Source organism: Pecten maximus, chromosome 4, assembly GCF_902652985.1.
Source record: "Pecten maximus chromosome 4, xPecMax1.1, whole genome shotgun sequence".
In the NCBI taxonomy this organism is placed as follows: domain Eukaryota; kingdom Metazoa; phylum Mollusca; class Bivalvia; order Pectinida; family Pectinidae; genus Pecten; species Pecten maximus.
This window is the reverse complement of record NC_047018.1, coordinates 8,551,554-8,569,493: the sequence shown is the minus strand read 5'-3', so window position 1 is coordinate 8,569,493 and position 17,940 is coordinate 8,551,554. Positions and strand designations below refer to the sequence as shown.

General features: G+C 35.5%; 1 protein-coding gene across 1 annotated transcript; it reads right to left on the bottom strand.

Moving 5' to 3' along the window:
• Window positions 1-10,226: 10,226 nt before the first annotated feature.
• LOC117324871 lies at window positions 10,227-17,506 on the bottom strand. Its single transcript, XM_033880699.1, has 4 exons — window positions 17,352-17,506; window positions 16,878-17,182; window positions 14,391-15,268; window positions 10,227-14,359 (listed from the first exon to the last, which is right to left on the bottom strand). Exons 2-4 carry the CDS (start codon window positions 17,158-17,160, stop codon window positions 12,134-12,136), a joined length of 3,387 nt encoding a protein of 1,128 aa, XP_033736590.1. The 5' UTR covers window positions 17,161-17,182; window positions 17,352-17,506; the 3' UTR covers window positions 10,227-12,133.
• Between the last annotated feature and the right edge of the window lie 434 nt (window positions 17,507-17,940).

Genomic DNA, 17,940 nt, shown 5'->3' with positions numbered 1-17,940 from the left:
AAAAACCATGTATTATTTTCCAATAACCCACGCTCGTGCCAATAATACACGCTCGTGAGTCACGGCTGTTACAATTTTAAATATCTAATATTCACCGGTTTCACAAAAGGTCACTATAGCCGAGTGGGCTAATGGGTTAGTCTTTCAATATATTTTTATCACGACGCGAGTTCGAATCCTACGGAGGCCCTCACTTTTTTTCTTTTTTCTTTTTTATCCTATTTTTTTTTTAATTTTCAAAATCAATGCCATATGATAGATGCTCTTGATCGTAGTACTGTATTGCCTGTATATTTCATCAACAAATAGTGCAATACTCAAGAAATAAATTACAAGGTTTTCCCGGGGTTTCTTTGCTGTTTTTCAATTAGAAAGAGGTCGATCTCAGAACTAAACAGTACACGGTAGAATAGAAATAATCAACTTTGACTCGTGTATTGTTGCAGGATATACAACTCGGACTCGGATATTTTGCAATTTTAATTAATAACTCAGGCCTGCGGCCATCGTTATTAATTTAATTGCAAAATATCCTCGTCCTCGTTGTATATCCTGCAATAATACACGAATCATCGTTAATTATTTCTTAAATATGAATCACGCTTGCGTGCAAAATGTCTTACTATGGGAGGAAAACGTAGTACCCGGGGAAAACCCACGTGGTCGGGTAGGTGACCCCCATACCTTTGAATTAAAGTGAAATACTGTGTTATAATGTACTACATGGAACTTATTATCCAACATTAGTCAGTTTCCGCTCGATAGAGTAAGTTTTCCACTTAAAAGTGAAATATCAGTATTACGATCTACACCGCTGTTAGTAAAAGTGAATACGTCCATAATTATGTACACACCTCAGATCGCACGCGCTGGCAGGTTCCTGTCAACACTGTACTGGGTTAAACCACCTACATATGGATACATGTCTTAATCAGATACACTATAAATTGCTTGTATTTAGACTGGGCGGTCATGAACCTGACCTTAATACCAACAACACATTTCAGTTCATTGTAAGCCCCTAAAAGCTTTACATAAAAAGAAGGCATTCAAGAATTACAGACACAAGTTGTGATAAGCAGCAGACATTTTAAAAAGGTTTTACATGATTTCTAAATAATTTATTTGAAGTATATGCTCATTAATCTCAAATTGCGTGTTCATGAAAAAACAAGTTTACGATATAGTGATATATTTTTTCGTTTCAGTTAGTCATCAACAAGCTTCCGTATTCAACAGATGCGTGTACGTATTAAAGGAGTTGAAACCTGTCTAATGGGATAAGGTTTGAATGCTTACGTCATTGTCAACACTATCTAAATCACAAATTGGTGTCTCAATCCCACTTAGAATTAGTCCTGTACGGGGAATCTATCTAACAGAGTAGACATCCCACAATCACCACATCAGTTTAACACGGAATTCGCCTCATGTTTTACATCGCTGTGTATGATAGGAATGCACGGTTTATTGACCTTTAATAAAATATGTCGGAGCTCATTACGAACCTGTAAGTATACCAGTAAGACAGTACAGCCTGTAAGTATACCAGTAAGACAGTACGAACCTGTAAGTATACCAGTAAGACAGTCATCGGGTGGAAGAAGAAGCGGACATTATATAAAGAGTTCAATAGTTTTGATAAGACAAATATGTAGTTCGGAAGTACATTCATTTCACTTTGTTTGGTATAACATTGCTTAAGATACATGTATTTCGGGGGTACATTCACTTCACCTTGTTTGAGCAATGTTTACCGGCATATTAACCTATCTACGGTATATTATCTGTACAGGCGGCGACTTAAAGTGATCCCTGCTGAATGGAAGATTCTGTCTGTGTCTACCATCTTGCCGGTACTGTAGAGTGAAGATACCGATAATGTGGTATTAAACTGTCTCTTCTATCCACGTATGGCCCTGGATGTTGTTGTCCTCTTGGCATCTATCCACGTATGGCCCTGGATGTTGTTGTCCTCTTGACACCTATCCACGTATGGCCCTGGATGTTGTTGTCCTCTTGACACCTATCCACGTATGGCCCTGGATGTTGTTGTCCTCTTGACACCTATCCACGTATGGCCCTGGATGTTGTTGTCCTCTAGACACCTATCCACGTATGGCCCTGGATGTTGTTGTCCTCTAGACACCTATCCACGTATGGCCCTGGATGTTGTTGTCCTCTTGACACCTATCCACGTATGGCCCTGGATGTTGTTGTCCTCTTGACACCTATCCACGTATGGCCCTGGATGTTGTTGTCCTCTTGACACCTATCCACGTATGGCCCTGGATGTTGTTGTCCTCTTGACATCTATCCACGTATGGCCCTGGATGTTGTTGTCCTCTTGACACCTATCCACGTATGGCCCTGGATATTGTTGTCCTCTTGACACCTATCCCGTATGACCTTGGCTGTTAGTGTCAATTTTACACTTATCCCCGAATGTTCTTGGTTGTTAGTGGCTTCTTAACAAATATCCCCGAATGACCTTGGTTGTAAGTGTCTTCTTAACACCCATCCCCGTATGACCTTGGTTGTAAGTGTCTTCTTAACATCTATCCCCGAATGACCTTGGTTGTAAGTGTCTTCTTAACACCCATCCCCGTATGACCTTGGTTGTAAGTGTCTTCTTAACATCTATCCCCGTATGACCTTGATTGTTAGTGTCAATTTAACACCTATCCCCGTATGACATTGGCTAATCGTGACCTCTTTGCACCTATCCTTGTATGACCTTAGATGCTGGTGTCTACTTGACACCTTTCCTAAGTATGTCAACACCTTAAAGGTATGGTAAAAGTATGCATTCCCTTAAAGGTGTAGTAAAGTATGTCAACTGCTTAAAGGTGTAGTAAAGTATGCCAACATCTTAAAGGTGTAGTTAAAGTATGTCAACTGCTGAAAGGTGTAGTAAAGTATGTCAACTGCTTAAAGGTGTAGTAAAGTATGTCAACACCTTAAAGGTGTAGTTAAAGTATGTCAACACCTTAAAGGTGTAGTTAAAGTATGTCAACACCTTAAAGGTGTAGTAAAGTATGTCAACACCTTAAAGGTGTAGTTAAAGTATGTCAACACCTTAAAGGTGTAGTAAAGTATGTCAACACCTTAAAGGTGTAGTTAAAGTATGTCAACACCTTAAAGGTGTAGTAAAGTATGCCAACATCTTAAAGGTGTAGTTAAAGTATGTCAACTGCTGAAAGGTGTAGTAAAGTATGTCAACACCTTAAAGGTGTAGTAAAGTATGCCAACACCTTAAAGATGTAGTTAAAGTATGTCAACACCTTAAAGGTGTAGTAAAGTATGTCAACACCTTAAAGGTGTAGTTAAAGTATGTCAACACCTTAAAGGTGTAGTAAAGTATGTCAACATCTTAAAGGTGTAGTAAAGTATGTCAACACCTTAAAGGTGTAGTTAAAGTATGTCAACTGCTGAAAGGTGTAGTAAAGTATGCCAACATCTTAAAGGTGTAGTTAAAGTATGTCAACACCTTAAAGGTGTAGTAAAGTATGTCAACACCTTAAAGGTGTAGTTAAAGTATGTCAACATCTTAAAGGTGTAGTTAAAGTATGTCAACACCTTAAAGGTGTAGTAAAGTATGTCAACACCTTAAAGGTGTAGTAAAGTATGTCAACACCTTAAAGGTGTAGTTAAAGTATGTCAACACCTTAAAGGTGTAGTTAAAGTATGTCAACTGCTGAAAGGTGTAGTTAAAGTATGTCAACACCTTAAAGGTGTAGTTAAAGTATGTCAACACCTTAAAGGTGTAGTAAAGTATGTCAACTGCTGAAAGGTGTAGTAAAGTATGTCAACACCTTAAAGGTGTAGTAAAGTATGTCAACACCTTAAAGGTGTAGTAAAGTATGTCAACACCTTAAAGGTGTAGTAAAGTATGCCAACATCTTAAAGGTGCAGTTAAAGTATGTCAACACCTTAAAGGTGTAGTAAAGTATGTCAACACCTTAAAGGTGTAGTTAAAGTATGTCAACACCTTAAAGGTGTAGTAAAGTATGTCAACACCTTAAAGGTGTAGTTAAAGTATGTCAACACCTTAAAGGTGTAGTAAAGTATGTCAACACCTTAAAGGTGTAGTTAAAGTATGTCAACTGCTGAAAGGTGTAGTAAAGTATGCCAACATCTTAAAGGTGCAGTTAAAGTATGTCAACACCTTAAAGGTGTAGTTAAAGTATGTCAACTGCTTAAAGGTGTAGTAAAGTATGCCAACATCTTAAAGGTGCAGTTAAAGTATGTCAACACCTTAAAGGTATGGTAAAAGTATGTCAACACCTTAAAGGTGTAGTAAAGTATGCAAACACCTAAAATATGTGCTAAAAAGTTACAATTGGTGTTAATTACATCTAGTTTGTACTATACGGGTTGTCAATGACATCTAGTTTGTACTATACGGGTTGTCAATGACATCTAGTTTGTACTATACGGGTTGTTAATTACATCTAGTTTGTACTATACGGGATGTTAATTACATCTAGTTTGTACTATACGGGCTGTTAATTACATCTAGTTTGTATTATACGGGTTGTTAATTACATCTAGTTTGTATTATACGGGTTGTTAATTACATCTTGTTTGTATTATACGGGTTGTTAATAACGTCTAGTTTGTACTATACGGGTTGTTAATTACATCTACTTTGTACTATACGGGTTGTTAATTACATCTAGTTTGTACTATACGGGTTGCTAATTACATCTAGTTTGTACCATACGGGTTGTTAATTACATCTAGTTTGTACTATACGGGTTGTTAATTACATCTAGTTTGTACTATACGGGTTGCTAATTACATCTAGTTTGTACCATACGGGTTGTTAATTACATCTAGTTTGTACCATACGGGTTGTTAATTACATCTAGTTTGTACTATACGGGTTGCTAATTACATCTAGTTTGTACTATACGGGTTGTTAATTACATCTAGTTTGTACTATACGGGTTGCTAATTACATCTAGTTTGTACCATACGGGTTGTTAATTACATCTAGTTTACCATACGGGTTGTTAATTACATCTAGTTTGTACTATACGGGCTGTTAATTACATCTTGTTTGTACTATACGGGTTGTTAATTACATCTTGTTTGTACTATACGGGATATTAATTACATCTTGTTTGTATTATACGGGCTGTTAATTACATCTTGTTTGTATTATACGGGTTGTTAATTACATCTTGTTTGTATTATACGGGTGGTTAATTACATCTAGTTTGTACTATACGGGCTGTTAATTACATCTAGTTTGTACTATACGGGCTGTTAATTACATCTTGTTTGTATTATACGGGTTGTTAATTACATCTTGTTTGTATAATACGGGTTGTTAATTACATCTAGTTTGTACTATACGGGTGGTTAATTACATCTAGTTTGTACTATACGGGCTGTTAATTACATCTTGTTTGTATTATACGGGTTGTTAATTACATCTAGTTTGTACTATACGGGTGGTTAATTACATCTAGTTTGTACTATACGGGCTGTTAATTACATCTTGTTTGTATTATACGGGTTGTTAATTACATCTAGTTTGTACTATACGAGGTTGTTAATTACATGTAGTTTGTACTATACGGGTGGTTAATTACATCTACTTTGTACTATGCGGGGTGTTTATTACATCTTGTTTGTATTATACGGGTTGTTAATTACATCTTGTTTGTATTATACGGGTTGTTAATTACATCTTGTTTGTAATATACGGGGTTGTTAATTACATCTAGTTTGTACTCTACGGGATGTTAATTACATCTAGTTTGTACTATACGGGCTGTTTATTACATCTAGTTTGTACTATACAGGCTGTTAATTACATCTAGTTTGTACTATACGGGATGTTAATTACATCTAGTTTGTACTATATGGGATGTTAATTACATCTTGTTTGTACTATACGGGATGTTAATTACATCTAGTTTGTACTATACGGGTTGTTAATTACATCTCGTTTGTACTATACGGGTTGTTAATTACATGTAGTTTGTACTATACGGGTTGTTAATTACATGTAGTTTGTACTATACGAGTTGTTAATTACATGTAGTTTGTACTATACGGGTTGTTAAGTACATCTAGTTTGTACTATACGGGATGTTAATTACATCTTGTTTGTACTATATAGGTCGTTGATTACATCTAGTTTGTACTATACGGGTTGTTAATTACATCTAGTTTGTACTATACGGGATGTTAATTACATCTTGTTTGTACTATATAGGTCGTTGATTACATCTAGTTTGTACCATACGAGTTGTTAATTACATCTAGTTTGTACTATACGGGTTGTTAATTACATCTAGTTTGTACTATACGGATTGTTAATTACATCTAGTTTGTAATGTACGGGGCTGTTAATTACATCTAGTTTGTAATATACGGGATGTTAATTACATCTTGTTTGTACTATACGGGTTGTTGATTACATCTAGTTTGTACTATACGGGTTGTTAATTACATCTAGTTTGTACTATACGGGTTGTTAATTACATCTAGTTTGTACTATACGGGATGTTAATTACATCTAGTTTGTACTATACGGGATGTTAATTACATGTACATCTAGTTTGTAATATACGGGTTGTCAATGACGTCTAGTTTGTACTATACAGGCTGTTAATTACATCTAGTTTGTACTATACGGGCTGTTAATTACATCTAGTTTGTACTATACGGGTTGTTGATTACATCTAGTTTGTACTATACGGGATGTTAATTACATCTTGTTTGTACTATACGGGTTGTTGATTACATCTAGTTTGTACTATACGGGATGTTAATTACATCTAGTTTGTACTATACAGGATGTTAATTACATCTAGTTTATACTATACGGGTTGTTAATTACATCTAGTTTGTACTATACGGATTGTTAATTACATCTAGTTTGTAATGTACGGGGCTGTTAATTACATCTAGTTTGTAATATACGGGGTTGTCAATTACATCTAGTTTGTACTATACGGGTTGTTAATTACATCTAGTTTGTACTATACGGGTTGTTAATTACATCTTGTTTGTATTATACGGGTTGTTAATTACATCTAGTTTGTACTATACGGGGCTGTTAATTACATCTAGTTTGTACTATACGGGGTTGTTAATTACATCTAGTTTGTACTATACGGGATGTTAATTACATCTAGTTTGTACTATACGGGTTGTTAATTACATCTAGTTTGTACTATACGGGTTGTTAATTACATCTAGTTTGTACTATACGGGTTGTTAATTACATCTAGTTTGTAATATACGGGTTGTTAATTACATCTAGTTTGTACTATTCGGGTCGTTGATTACATCTAGTTTGTACTATTCTGGTTGTTAATAACGTCTAGTTTGTACTATACGGGTTGTTAATTACATCTAGTTTGTACTATACGGGTTGTTAATTACATCTAGTTTGTACTATACGGGATGTTAATTACATCTAGTTTGTACTATACGGGTTGTTAATTACAACGTACATGTGATTTAAAGTTACGCTATGAAAGTTTTTTTTTCAGTTGGTAATTATGAATGCGAATAGATTTTCGTATTTCACAACCAGTTTTGGATTTTAAATCGTAACGTCGCGGTGACAATACTCTATCACCTTCGTCAGACCAATAACCAGTGAGATATAAGGAGGTGTTAGTTTTACAAGGTTGTAATATCAAATCAACATTTCCTTTTATCGACACCATAATCATCTGTACACTGAGTTGGTAAAGAGTGTGCTACTCTGGAGTAGAAATCGATTCGTCTACGCTTCCGTTAGGTAAATGGGCCCGCTCGTCCCGGTTCAAAACTGATCCGCTGCGGCTCATCCAGATGGTTAGACTCATCTGCCACTTGAAAATTTGACTCTCTATCTCTCGCGCGATTTCTATTTTGATGGTTATCCTACGGGTGTTTCTGAGAATGGTGTGGGATTTCGAGGCGGTTGGGATGCCATGATGTGTTAACCTAAGTATTAATGTAAACATATTAATGTTAAAAGGTGATTTGTACGCTTACTATTTAAATCCCACTAATATATGGAAAGGTTAGACTGAATCTTAAAACGCTTTGTCTACTTTTACAAGATAAAGGAATATTTATGGAAATGTAAACATTTTAATGTTATTTGTTAAACTGTCACGTTTTATGCATTAAAAGTTCTTACAAATTATCAAGCGAATTTCGCCTCCAATAACTGGCGTGTTACTAATCAAATACAATATTCTTGTGATACGGTCACATTGTTAATGATTAACATATGTCTAACACTGCTGGCTTGGGGACCACCTTGGATACACCAAATTCTCTATGATGACTATCATACATTAAATCAGATAAGATACAAATGTGTTTTAACATGTATATCGGACTATTTCAAATTAAAACTTAATCATTTTAATTTTAGGTTTTTAATATAATGCCATTTTCAATTACTGTTATACCGTAATTTACATATTTTAATGAGCAGTTTAAAAGTAATGAATACTAATTCCGAGAGAGATAGGACATGCACAAGAAACAAATGTATCCGCCGAAGTGTTAGAGAAATTAGATTAGAACTAGTGGTGTTACGAATAGTGGAAAATAAACGGATGTTTAAATGTTTGTTCTTATTAATACAGAAGTACCTTATGTTGAAATATAATTCACAGTACCCAGAGATACAGTTTCTCTTACAATATAACGAGAGCCGTTTCAGTTTATTTACCCATTAAGAAATACTAGTTTTTTTATCTCCATAATCTCATTGATTAGCAGTGAGCTGTACCTGTCAGAGGAATCCTGATCAAATAAAGTTGTTTCTATATATAATACAGGATTTAATTAAAAACCTTTTTGATTTGCAATTCTAATGTTATTAAAATCAGTTAAACCCAAAATGAGAAAAAAAATGTAGGACAATGACTTTATCTATATTTTCTTGTTATTTCCACTCCTCTACGACACACTGCAAACCAGATGATCGTGTGGCCGAGTGGTTAAGGTGTCCCTTTTATCACTAGCCCTCCATCTCTGGGTTGCAAGTTCAAAACCCACGTGGGGCAGTTGCCTGGTACTGACGGTAGGTCGGTGGTTTTTCTCCGGGTACTTCGACTCCAAAACCAGCCACGTCCTTAAATGACCCTGGCTGTTAACAAAGTAAACCATTCTGACGGAAGTTCTTTAATCCAACCCCCCCCCCCACACTTTTTTTTTTATTTGTTCATAAATAACTCACAGAGTAAGCTCATGACGATCCTGATTAAAACAGAACGCAGACCGAATAATCCAAACACACGTTCCTGTGCAGTGAACGAGATGCCCACTGGGTTCATGTTTTGGCTCAAGTCATCATCTTTGGCTTCATTAGAAGTCAATGGCACTTCTTTTCGAAAATTTATTCCAGCTTTGCCCAAAAGATGCGGCCAAACGTAAATATCCTTATTCTAGTCCTATTTATCCCGAGTCTAGGCCTTTAGGTTTAAAAGTCCATGCATATGCTGGACAGATGCTGAATGGATGTCAAAGGAATAGCCCATGCTTTCGAACAGGAAACTTATAAATAACACAGAACACTGTATTTTTTTTTATTTTATTTTATTGAATAGTGTTTCACGAAAATGAAATTGATTTAAAAGACATGAGAAAATAAGATAAAATTATTGAAAGAGTGATCCAGATTTTAAACAATGCCACACGAAGTCTACACAATAAAATCACCAAATGTCTAAAGTTTTTTTTTCCCTATTTCTTGTTTTACTTAAAAATATATGAGTTTGTAAAAAAAAATCCTCAAAAAGTACTTTTGAAATTTCGCAGTTATTAAAAATGAATCAAATGTTTGCAAGAAATTACTAAAAAAAGATATATTAATTAACATTTCCTGAATCTATTTTAAATATAAGATATTAATAAATCATCTTCATTAACTTTTTATGAAAAACTTATTTGTGTTAGTGACAATAAACCTCTTAAACCCTTCCGATGAAATTTCAATAAACAAGTTTCACAGATTCCGGTTTCCAGTTTCTAACACTAGTAACAAGGTATTTATGTGATCCAGTTCCAGCCAAAAAGGTAATAGATTTAACAATCAAACCAATTTAGTTAAAACTGAAGATCACATTGCCTGTTGCCATTATATATTTTCTCACTTTTTCTTTCTTTTAAACAATTAATGAAGGCAAAAATGCAAGCAAAAATCAGAAAATTGTAAACAATTGTTTTTTCTTTCTTTCATGAACTGTGAGTTATATAGATCAACAACCAGTGTAAGTAAATAACTACATTACATATCATTGTCAATAATGAATGGAATTTAAAAACGAACCAAATAGACTTGTAAACCCCAGGCCTATTAGCCATATGGATATCTTGGCTATATATGGCCCATTGGGGGCATGGAAATTTAAACCAGAGCATATAGCATTGCTTTATAGTCAAAATCTACACAAAATATACAGAAAGACTTGCACATCCTCTCCAAACTCTCATGTAAGAAAATGACACATCCAATGCAATTGGCACACTAACTTACAAACATATACATTTCATATTTGGAAAACAAAATGGTATGATACGTACCTCTAAAAAGAAGCATAAAAAGCTTTTGCAATAATTTATAACATATGTTTATGTTCTTATGGCAAGACAATCATCAATAAAAGGACAATTGTGGCATAATGTTGTGGACACAAGAATCTTTCTCTGCCAGTTGAATTCTTGCTGCATCACAACATGAACAATGAATGACAGTTTTCCTTTTACCCTGTTGGTCCTGTCGTATATAATCTGACATGTCAATGCAATGTTAATTGACACAGGGAACAATTGCGACAGTCATGACTTGAAATCCACACGCATCAATTTCAAAGTAAGAATTTCTGTGATACCCTAGACAGGCATATACATATGTATATATTTACAAGACTGTGTGTACATGATTCCCTCATCACAACCTCGGGTTGACTCGGGTTGAGAGTGAAATTCCCCAATCATAATAACAATTCATGTTGCATCATGAAAAACATACACAGGAAGGCCAACAGATTAAGAGAAAAACTTACGGTGAGAGCAAGACAATACTTGCTGAAGATTTTAAACCGTTATCATGAATCAGGTTGATCAGACCCTGTCTAATCCACACAGAAATGAGAATGTAATCTATTAATTCTCATATATGCCAGGAAAAATATGGATACACTGTCCAGAATGACAATGTTATTCCATATAGTTATAATCCATCTGGGTTCTGGTAATGTACATCAAGGAGAGACAAAATTTTAATCAAAACAAATTAAACATTACACATAATACTTAAAAAAAAACAATATTGCACTATAGCAGAGATTCACAACACTGTTGTTAAACAACAATGTTTTAAAGAATGTAAATTAATTCAAAATCCAATTCAGTTATTTGTGTTATTGACAGCAATATGTACACAAGTATCTAAGGTAACAATAAGATAATTGTCTTGGCCTTACTCATGATCTTAAGTTTAATATTATTTTATAAATTTCCGAATTCATCCATTTGAATAAATAAAAATTGCATCATATTCTACTGCAGTTGCCTATGATGTTTTATTTTTGAGGAAATAGTTGTCTTAAGTGGATAGTAAACAATAACTAACAACTGCTGGAGAACAATGTCTAACAGCTGTGATATGCTGGTGAACAATGACCAACAACTGATGATAAACAACAGCTGATGCTGAACAATGGACAATAGCTGATGTCGAACAACAGCTGATGGTAAACAACATCTGCTGGCAAATAGTAGATAACTACTGATGGTAAATAATATGGACAGGAGCTGATAGTAAACAACAACTTCTGCTGAACAATGGACAATAGCTGATGGCAAACAACAGGTGATGGTAAACAACATCTGATGTTTAATTTTAGCAACAGCTGATGATAAGCAAATTTCAACAATAATCTAATGGTTAACAAAATACAATGACCAAAGATGAAAATACCCATATAAAAATAGCTGACACAAATTAAACATTCTAAAAATACATTGTAAAATGAGTACACATATTATGAGCAATGTTCAATGAGATCATAATGCAGACAGCTATTATACACTTTGTATTAAAATAAATACACTCTCATTTTATATACACTATTGATTAATTTACTAATAAAAAGTATCAATACACAAGCTTTCGTCTCTTACTGCTTTGCACCTGATCGCAAGACCTATCTCTTTTCTTGATATCTGAATTGTTCATCCCCTTGTTTTTCTCTGCACTGAAGACTAACCGACAACTACCTGCTTTTGTCACTTTCCAAAAAGTTTTGAGGTTATTTTTCTGTTCCATTGGGGTGACCATCACACGACACAATTTTATCTTGGTGCCTTCTTGTGGGCATACGTAATATTGGCACCCAGAATCCTTGTAATTTTTACTGGCATGTCTTTTCCTCTTTCGCTTCTTTTTCTCTGTAGTTGATGGAAGCAAATTCTTGGGTTCTGACGTGGGTACTATCATATTAATATCACTGTGAAGTAATGATGAGGGAGATGCTGCACCTATCTCAGGATCTCCAGACACTGTTCTCTTCTTACCTGTTCTCCCTGACAGAATAGACTCTACAGAGAAGGAAAGTTCTGAACAGGACTTCACCAAAGTTGTTGACTGGTCCAATGTATTCGAGCAGTTTGATGTTCTTTTGTTTGTACTGACTGTTTGAAACTTATCACTTGCATAACTCCTTACATCACTATTCCTATCAAAATGATCCGATTTATTTACATCAGCATCACATCCATCACTTGATAGAGGTAAGAATGGGGCCTGGTTTGTACCCGACTGCTGCTGTTCAAGCTCAGAGACAGGAAACACTGGAGAGTATGGAATATAGGCTTCCGTGTCAGAACCATACTCAGAAACATTATCAGGTTTCTGAGGTGTATTAAATTCTCTATGAGCATTTTCTTTACCAGGGGATGGAGAGTTTTTGGATTCACACTGTGAAACAAATGCCTGAGATGTTGAAATATAATCCAACTCTTCTGTTCGATAATTATCAAGATCCAGGTTTGTAGGTGTTGTAAAGTTCATTGAGTTTGGTGCCGAGTCTCTGGGTGTTCCTGGAATATGATCAATTAATTGACTGTATGGTAAAGTTTGACTAGATGGATCCCCATACTGATTGCTTTGTGAATCTAAAATTTGCCTTAATTGGCTTTCCTTTTGGGCATTAACATTGTTTAAAGCTTGCACTACTGGAGACAGAATTGGACAAGACTGTGGACGAACCGTCTGCTGAATTTGAAAGCAATTGAAGTGTGAAAGTTGAGGTGGAGACAATACCATGGGAGCAGGTGCAGATGTTGAATTGCAGGATGATTTGTCCCGGAAGTATTGGGGCATTTTAGTCTGGATATTACGTAAACCTTCAGGGTTTGAGAGGGTAGGACTTTTGGCGAGTCGCTTAAAACCCAAGGACTTGCTATGATGACGACCAATTAGCTTCACACGTTTTTTGGTACAAGTGCTGGTTGCTCTCTGATCTGCAATCAGCTGTCTTGAACAGTATTGAATTGGAGAACTTTGTAGCTTCCTTTCTTCCTCTATAAGTCTCTGTTTAGCAATATTGCTGTTCAGTACAGGTAGCTGTGGTAGTTCTAAGTCTGAGTCAGAACTATCACATGACTTCGTGTTAAAAAGTGAAAATGGCCAATCATTTTCTTTACTTGTCAGAGATTTATTTTTTGATTTCTTCTTTCTTTTTTGCACTGATGAATGTTTCTTTGACTTTCTACTAGACATTTTCTTTTTTGTTGAAGTCTTTGGTGTTTCTTGGTTCTGTTGTTCCTGAGTTTGTGACATGTCTTTCATCCAATCTGCTGCAATGTTTGCAAAGTCTAGTTTTCTTCCACACATAACTGACTTGGGGGAAGAGTTGTGATGTATTGGTGATGACACCAGAAAATTATCTAATCCTGCAAAAGAGAAAGATGAGGGCTCTTTTTTCTTTTTCTTTTCTATGTCATAATGGTGGGTATGGATTCTTTCAGACTGGTTGAGAATGTTGTCTGCTATCACTATAGCAGACAGCTTTTTCCGAACATTTGATGTTACTTCCTGAACTGGCATGTTGTCTTTCTTCACAGTGAGATCCAGGAACATAGCATTTTCACTGTCTATACTGGGACTAAAAACAGAGTTCATACTCTGTGATAACGTAGAATTAGGTACAATATTCCCAGTGGTGTTTTCACAACTTGCCATATCATTAGATGTTTGATCATGTTGGAATGCTGAATCTTCATCAATAACATGTTCAGTGACTTGTTGGTTACTACACACAGATTGCACAAAATCACACGGAATAGAAATGTCCTCCTGAATTTCTGGTCCTGTTCCAGAGTCCCTACTGCACTCATCAAATAGGTTTTTAGATGTAGGAAATATCTACTTCCATTGTCATATCTGTATCACAGTTGATGTTCACCGGTTCTGCTGCGACAGGGCTAATGACCATGGCACAGTTAGACAATACTGATCCTCCATCATTTCTCACAGTGGGTAGACTTCTAGGTGATGCAGACATTTCCATTAATGTGTCAAAGGTTTCTACAGCTGTTTTACAATTGTCAACTCCTTCCGTAGAACACTTTGCATCAAGCTTTTCAGATAGAATTTGAGTCTGTTTGACTTCTGCAGATCTCGCATAATCAAGATTAAATTTTGACATGAAGTCCTGAATGTTTGGCATTTTGTTGATTATCTGATCAAGTTGTTTAAAGTTTGTGTTTGTCTGAACAAACTTCTGGTGCTTCATGCTGCTGAGGTGTTCTCGTAAAGAGCATCTGTACCAGTAGTCGCAGGCTTCACAGAAGCCACCTTTACTCGAAGCCACTGAAGGCTTTCCCTTGGTGGAATATCGATTCTTTGTCCTATTCTCCACTGTCCTACACAAAGTCACTCCCTTGTCAAACGGAGAAGCAAGGTCATCACCATATCTGATTTTAGGAAAGCTGTCTTTGAAATGTTTGAGGAAAGGTCTATAAACTTGCTTATCATCCTCCACCTTCAACACAATGAAGTTTTCTTTATCAGAGTTTTTCCACTGCAGTGGCGTAATTCCATCAATACCATCCGACTGAAGGGCCTTGACCTGCTTTAGTTTCTGTGCATATTTGTGTGTAGATTTGAGGAAGTCTTTTGCTTTTTCTACCTTTACACCCAAATTTAGGGCATTCTGGACTATGTCTGTTCCCTTTGTGGACTGCTGACAGGATGACTGCTTTTTAGCTTTCAGCAACAATGCTTTACCTGCAAATTAAAACAGCACATGCAAATTCATTTAAATAAATAATAACTTTTTAAAGATTATCATACCTGTAAATTAATTTTCTTATTATATATTATCCAGAACACCTTGTACAGTAATGTAATCATCAGTGAACAAAGAGTGGAAACATTTTGTATAATGACAAGTATATTATTGATTTCAGTCGCAGTTATCATCAAATTTAATTAGGCCATTTTACAGATGCTGTAAGTTATTTTAGCGCACTCAAATTTTAGGGCACAACCAAAAATATAAACCAATTACCACAATAATAAATAAGTGCATAAAAATGCTTGTCATAGAAAACAACAAACTGGTGAATCAAGTGTCATTAAGACAATCATAAACTAGAGAAATTATTTCAAAGTGATAAATGCTAAAATAAAACTTCCTGAAATTTGTATGTATGTATGTAGTAACAGTAATTAATAGTATGACAGGCTTCAAACATGGGATTTGCAGTGTTTTCATTTAGAACCGGTCGCCGGCCAAATTGACCGGTTAGAATGGTGTTTTGGCCGGTTCAAATGACTTAATTCACTTTTTAAAAAATGTCTAAAAACATATTATCGTAATCCTCAGATACATGTATACCTGCTACTATTCATTTGTAGCCTTTTACAAATATTTTTTTTGAAAACCCTGGGTTTGTGTGAGAAGGTTCAAGGGAGGTGGGAGCCAGTCTAAACAGTTTTAACACGGCGGCAGTGACGCAATGCACAAAAGTTAATTATATAAGCCTCAACCATTTTATACATTGACCCTGATCATGATAGTTCCGTAACAGAAGCATTGAATTAATGTCACCACATGTTAAAATTGAGTTGTACATCGTGCGGTTCGATCCCTACTCTAGGCTATTCTTTTCTCAGAAAGTGTAATCATGGATCCCGCTGTGCAGTTGTAGTGTCTGTCCATAGACACAATATACCCAGGATTATATATATGTTGATAAAATGTACCAAAGCATTGAGTGCTTTTGCAGATCTATATATATGAAAATCAGAAATTCATAAAAAACTTAAAAAATTGAAAATAAATGCTGATCATTGTTGTTGCTGGAGAGTTTAAATTATTATTTTATGCATCAATTATTCAAGAAAATTACGTAAGGCCAACACATGGGAATTGATTGTTAGTTTTACTATATATCCAAAAATGCAACCAACGCTGGGCCAACATATGGAAATTAACAGACCTGTGTACAACATTAAGGCAACATAACATGTTGTGTTGATCTAATATTTTTTTTTATATTAATATTACAAAAATGTTAAAAAATAAATAAATTTTTCATCATCCGTGTAATATTAGGAGGTATGCCTAATTTCAAGAGTGTATGAAAATAGCAATATATATAGCGGTCTTGTTATCAAATGCGCTTTTGAAATTAAGCATCTGATTTTTATAAGATGTTTGGTGTACATGTGAACGTAAGTAACATCTATCTATCCGGATGTCTAAGGCTCATGTTGTCAGCAGAGCCTGGGAAAACTAGTTAGAGCAACAGTGTGGTTCCTGTTCATGTATCAATTAATGTTTTATAAATGGAAAGGAACACTGTCCGGCACCTTATGATTATATACTGACCTCTGCTGAGTGGGACAGCCACCTTTGTATCTGGGTCTGGACTGGCATTAGGCGTTAGTGACGTTGGACATATTTTCTGGGCAGTGTTGTTGGAATCAGTCAACAAAATATTAACATCTTTGGACAAAAAATCTTCTACTTGACCCCCAAGGTCTTTGACTCTGCGTGTTATTCGCTTCCTTAAATCTTCCTCTCTTATATCGATATAAAATGTTCTTTGTGTCAATATCTTCTCACGGAAATCGAGCTGTCTTCTGACTTGTGATGAACCATCTTTCCTCATTGTTGTTTGTTTTGAAATTGCTCTACAAATATAAACAGAGAACTAAATATGCCGAAATTTTGAAAAAAAAATCGACGTGCATTTCGATACTAGTTATCCATAAATGCATACATAACCAATATTTGGATGAAAGTATCCAAAAGACGACATATTTATCGGCTTATAGTCAGAAAGTCAAGCGAAACACTCACCTGCTGGCAATTTCGTGTTTGCAAATTCCCCGCTACTTGTGACGTCACGAGGGAGCTATCCTTTTCATTTCCTGTTCGAGGGACGGGTTATTGTTGCTAGTTAGAATGAATATATTTCAAAAAATGGTAATTACATCTAAGTAAGACTCGACCTTTACTTATATTAAACCCAGGTGACAACACACTTTATATGAGTAACTTAATGTGAGCTATCGGAGCATTTCATGATCAGACGTCACTTAAAATCACAAAGTCGCAAAAAACACTCTCCGGTTTGGCGGTTAGCCAACCGTGAAGGTGTGAAAAACTCTCCGTTGCATGCTAACAAGATTAGTCCGTGACAAAAACACATTCACACACACATATATATAGTAGAGCTTATAAGAATATATATATGTGTATGGAAAGAACGGGAAAAAAACTGTGTTGAACAGAGATCAGCTGTACATAGATGGTGTACTATATAAGGGCCCGAATGTTCAGCCCATGGCCAGTCAGCATACGCCCACTCAACAACCGCGCTCGAAACGTAGACGGGTGATTTCAAATCAGCACGAATAGGGACGCGCCGGAGGGCAAAATATAGACA